Here is a 5,512-nt window from a genome sequence, read left to right as displayed (position 1 = left end):
GAGCTAGCCTCCTCTGAGCCTCTGCCATGCAAACATGGACACAGGAAGTACTGAAAGGACATCTTCAAGGGAAGATTTCAGATCCTCCATCCTTCCAGAAGCAGAGAGTAGTGACCAGACACAGCAAGGGAGTGGAAAGGCAGAAGGATGACATCCCACATCCTGAGTGTTCCTTGGGAGCTTCAGACAAGAGCCAGAACTTTATGGCAGCTCCTTGGCTCCTAAAGACTTTGAAACCCTCAGTTCAGCGCTGACAGGCTCCACCAAGTTAACAGCTCATACAAACCATCCCTCCTAGCAAGGCAAATCTTTTCATTGTGCAACTTTTTTTTTTTCAGCTTTATTAGCCAGCAGTGTGTGCCCTACATTACATCTCTTCCGCTGTGATGTGTGTCCTCAAACTGATGGGTGTCCTTACTCTACCTGTCTCTCTGTGGAAATGGCTTTCTACAGACTACAGAACTACATGAGGCCGCTCAGCTAAAAGCMAGTCCTTTAACTGGTGTATAATTCAGCAGCGCTCCAGTTAACCTTGTTCTTCTCCTCTGGCCCGAATTTATTCAGCATGATTTCCACACTGTCTTCACAGCAATGAACTCAGTTATGTGAAAGGGTTGTGTGTACAAGTCAAGGGCTTCAACACAGGCTTGGAAGGATAATTCCTTGAAAACTAGTCTCACCACCTCTTAGCAAAACTTTCAGACCACAAAGAGGACTTGGGAGTTATCTCTGGCCAGATGCTGAATAGAATAGCAATCAGTTTAGCAGTGTGAGAACCAGGCATGTCCAATCCTGAACTTCTCTCTATCCCTGTCTTCTTCTGGGGGCAAGTTATGTAACTTTGTAAAATTGATAAATCTTAATCTATAAGTATTAATCTAATCTGTAAGTATTAATCTAACGGTCTGTTTTTCCACTTTATTTGTACTTAGGAAGCCTACTGATTTCACTGAGAATTTAGGGTAAATAAAATTCATCCTACTATTAAAAGCTTCAAAAATAATGAATTAGAGAATTGGTTATGAGCTCTTAGGTTATGAGCAACTTTCTTGCTTTCCTCAGCCCATGTACATAAAAACTTAAGATTTAGAAGGAATGCAAGCAGTTCAGTCATTGAATCTAGTGTTTTAGAAGATTAATTACATTCATTTTTAATAATTTAAGAGGTTACTTTCTAGATTCACAGTATATTAGCATGCAATTTAGAGGCATGCAGTTCTGAGGCAGATCTTCTGGATTTCTCAGAATTGCTGAAAAAAGGTTATTTTCCATTACTTCCGCTTATATCTTTCAGGCTTGTTTCCTCCACATAAACATATCTTCCTCTTTGTGGTGAATGGGAGTTTTGGAGGCACAGAGGCTCAGGTTCTCCTTCTGTTCAATTAAACAAATAAATCCTTCTTACTTAAATGAGTCTCTGAAGAATAAAGGGTAGGTAAATCATGTAACATTTTCCCAGTCTGTATAACAGACCTTATCTAGCACATACATGTARCATTTTAAAACATTAGTTACAGCACTCACCAAGTGCTAAAATAAGTTTTATTCGCTTTGAATGGAGTAAGATAAACATTTGTTAAAACACCTAATAGTTTAGTTTGGAATGGTATAGCAATAGTAAGAAATGGTTAGGAGAAAAGTGAAGCTGCCTATTAGAAGTCTGACTGCTGATTAAAACTTGCAATTTCAGCCCTGGGCAATTGTTTTCTTGAGTGACTCATCAAATCAGCTTTACCTAAAGAGTCAATACTGAGAAGCCAGGTGAACCAATAAGTACTCCTTTCAGGAACACAATTGCTACCACAGACTTTTGAGAACACAGTAAAGCATTTTATTGTTTATACTCATTTTCATTTACACATAGGAGGGACAATCAATGCAATTCTATCACAGCAGGCAGATCATATCCTGAAACTTTTACCCTGCCTGCTGAATGTACCTAGAGTTGTCTTAAGGTCTGATCAAAAAGAGAGGGAAAAAAATGTGGGAGAGGGTGGGAACAAGAGAGAAGAGTAATTTTGCTAACATCAGTTAATTCACAATTCATGAGTATTTATTTTGCAGGTGATATAGCTCTTAAAGAGCAAACTGCTTCACTTCTCTACAAAATAGACCATAAATAATGTAATTATTTAGAGGATTCTAAATTTTGCAGTAGTTCATGCAGTAAGGGTGTGCAACTGACACAAAATGGAAAACTCGGTTACAACATCTAACTGCTACTTCTAATCCCAGATGGTTTATGGAAAAGGTCATTGGACTTCTTGCCTTCTGCTCTTGGGTTATGGAGTAGTAGAAAGAAGTATTTATTTTATAAAGGCAACTATGAGGACAGACTATAAATATGCAGTGCAGTTGAAYAGGTCTACAACTCTTGTTTCTACGGAATTTGCATTTGCTATTGTTTGGAAATACAAATAAAACTTTTGCACACTGCTACTTCTCACATGTTTGGCTGAAGGAGTCATCTGCAGAGTTTACTGTGATGCTCCTGTTTTTAAATGCTCCCATTTTTCTCCTCTGGGCCTCCTAAGAGGAGTGAGCAACTCTTTCCAGTGAAAAAAATTACAGGTGTGCAGAAGTACAGCTAGTTACTAACACAGACAGACAACTGTGCTCCTGTGCACACCCTTACAACCGGCTGGAGAACAACTTAAGAAGTTAAGCCTGCAAAATAAATGGAGTTTGTGCTCAAACTATTCTTCAATCCAGACGAATTATAGACCTTGATTTGAGGCTGCCCTCTGTTTTCCCTTTTTTCTTGGTTTTTTTTTTTTTTTTTTTTTTTTTTTGCAACTGATCTGCATGGCTGTTGGAACAGCATCTCTGCCAGAGTCATTACACTGAAATGCAGAGCTGAGCAGTTTGGTGGCAGTATGTATTGACGTTTCTGCAGCATCATGAGTCTGGCAACTGGGCTTGGGGAAGTTTCAAGCAGTGGGTCTTTACAATAGCAACTTGATTCTGCAGACAAAAAGCAAGAGATGGGCAGGATTATTAAAGTATCACAGTGAGGGCAAGTGTGCATGCTGCAGAAGGGGGTTAGAGAGAAGGGCTGTCAGGCAGCCTCCGCTCTCCTCAAAGGCACAGGAAGGCACTGCTTTCCAGGGTGTGGAAAGAAACATAAAAGCATGGAGCCTTTTCATGATCACTGAAAGGTAGTTTTCTTCTAAGATCGCGGCTCTCCAGGCCCAGCTCAGGCTGGACTCTTCCCAGCAGGAGGAGTCAGAGCCGAAAGGAGGCCAGGAACTAGGTTGAAGTTTTCCACCAACTCACCTCAGACCTGTCCTATCTCCCTTTCCCAAGGAAACCAGCCCTGCATTTCCATGGGGTTGCCCCCGAGAGTGTGCCGCGTCCCTGGACAGGAAGGGGATCGGGGAGGGGCTGCTCCCTTCCCCCCCCCCTCCCCCCCCCCCCCCCCCCCAGTCCTGCCGCTGGAAACCGGGAGTCCCTGCCCCGGTCCCCGCGTTCCCGGGATCTCCGCAGCGCCGGGCTATAAAGCAAGCGCCGTTCAGCACTCCCTGGGCTCAGCACCGGCTTTAGCACGGGCGATGGCAGCAGACTCGCTTAGTAAAGGGGAGAAGGGGGGAGAAGAAAAAAAAAAGAAAAAAAAGGCAGATTGCCGTGAGTCACTCGCTCCCTGCGAGCTGGGGGGTGCAGGCGGGGGGGCAGTGTGAAATGCTGGCAGCGTGGGCATCGCCGCCGCTCGCCACGGTGCTGAGCGACCTGCCGGCTCCCGCACGGCTCCGCACAGCCCCGCGGAGCTCGGCGGAGCGGCCGCGGGCAGCGCGGGGCGCGGWGCCCTGCGCGCCGCTCCCGCACCTCGCCGCGGGGCTCCCGCATCTCACGGTGCGGGCTGCAAAGCAGCCGCTCCTGCTGGCCGCCTTAGGGGTGTGTGTGTGTGGGGAGGGGGGAATAAAAGGCKGTTTACGGGTTTACCCGCCCCCCTCCAGCCGCTGTTACCGACCCGCCGCTCGCGAGGCTCCCGAGCGGGGAGCGCACCTACCTGTGGCGTCGGACACGGGCGTGCATGGGGGCAGCCCCGGAGAACACATCGCATTCAAAATTCAGCTTGTGCATCGGAAACGTATGAGTTTGTGGAAAGCTTGTTTGAAGTCTTCGTTGGACATAGTATAGATGATGGGGTTGATGAGGGAGTTGAGATATCCAAGCCACGTGAAAAAGTCAAAGATGGCCATGTGGAACCAGCAAGCGTGCTTGCAAATAGGCAACACCAGGCTGATGATGAAAAAGGGCAGCCAACAGACGATGAAGGCTCCTAAAATAATCCCTAAAGTCTTTGTAGCTTTCCGCTCCCTAGCGGCCGTGAGCTTCTTTTTCTCCAGAAGGGCATCCGAGACCTTCACCTTCACTTGGTTCATGTACACRGGAGAGCCCGTTTCACTGGATCCCTCGGGGGCCTTGGAGTTTATGGACGTGACAGAGGAGGATGAGCCCGGGGAGTCCGTGATTAACTGAGCCCGAGTTAGTCTTTTACCTGCTTTCTTTGGCGTCTGCTTCAAAATCCTCGACCTGGCTTCCACGTAGATCCTCCCATAGAGGGCTATCAGCAGCAAGGTGGGGAAGTAGAAGGCTCCCACCGTAGAGTATACGGTGTAGAGGACGTGGTCCGTGTTCACCACACAGTGAGAGACCTTCTCGGCCTTTGCCTGCCGCCAAAACAAAGGGGGCATGGAGATGCAAATGGAGAAGACCCAGACCAGGGCAATCATGCCCGCTGCCCGCTTGGGAGTCCTTTTTGTGGAGTACTCGACGGCATCAGTGATCGCCCAGTACCGGTCTAGGGCAATGACACAGAGGTGCAGGATGGACGCTGTGCAACAGGTGATGTCCGAGGAGAGCCATATATCGCAGACAACCTGTCCCAGCGTCCACTTCCCGGTCACAGTGTACATGGTGCTAATGGGCATGACGAGGATGGAGACAAGGAGGTCGGTGACGGCCAGCGAGGCGATGAGATAGTTGGCCGGCGTGTGGAGTTTCCTCGTCTGGTAGACCGTGGCGATGACAAAGGCGTTGGAGAGCACCGTGGCCAGCGTGACGAGCGCCAGGACGACGGCGAGCACGATCTTGCCGGAGAGCGGCGTGCCGTCCTGGTAGATGCCCTCCTCGGCGCTGCAGTTTCGGCCGTGGTAGGAGGCATTGGCGGGGAGCAGCGGCAGCGGGGCAGCCGCCGCCGGGCAGGGGCTCGCCGGCTCCATCCCTCCCTCCCTCCCTCCGTGCGTGCGCGGCCGCCGCCCCCGCAGCGGCGGGCGCAGCGCAGCGCGGGGCGCTACCCCGGCAGGAGCCCGTCGGCGCCGGGGGAGGGCTGCAGCATCCCCGCGCCGGCACCACCTCCCACCTTCCCTCCCTCCCTCCCCTTCTCCTTCCCTCCCTTCCGGGGAGCGCGGCGCGCGCTCGGCGGAGCCTCAGTGCCCTCGGGCGAAGGCGCGGGCCGGGGCTGCGCGCTCGCGAGGGGACGGGGAGCAGCGCGGCGGGCTGGGCGCGGGGC

The 5,512-nt window shown here is 50.0% G+C and overlaps 1 protein-coding gene across 1 annotated transcript; it reads right to left on the bottom strand.

Moving 5' to 3' along the window:
- Positions 1-2,292: 2,292 nt before the first annotated feature.
- Positions 2,293-5,222, bottom strand: HTR1B (5-hydroxytryptamine receptor 1B). Its single transcript, XM_026038466.1, has 2 exons — positions 4,007-5,222; positions 2,293-2,964 (listed from the first exon to the last, which is right to left on the bottom strand). The coding sequence occupies exon 1, from the start codon at positions 5,220-5,222 to the stop codon at positions 4,068-4,070; it is 1,155 nt and encodes a 384-aa protein (XP_025894251.1). The 3' UTR covers positions 2,293-2,964; positions 4,007-4,067.
- Positions 5,223-5,512: the final 290 nt, after the last annotated feature.

The sequence above is a fragment of the Nothoprocta perdicaria genome, unplaced genomic scaffold, assembly GCF_003342845.1.
Source record: "Nothoprocta perdicaria isolate Ctin4 unplaced genomic scaffold, notPer1 scaffold_21, whole genome shotgun sequence".
NCBI classification, from domain to species: Eukaryota; Metazoa; Chordata; class Aves; order Tinamiformes; family Tinamidae; genus Nothoprocta; species Nothoprocta perdicaria.
This window is presented reverse-complemented; position numbering and strand designations above follow the sequence as displayed.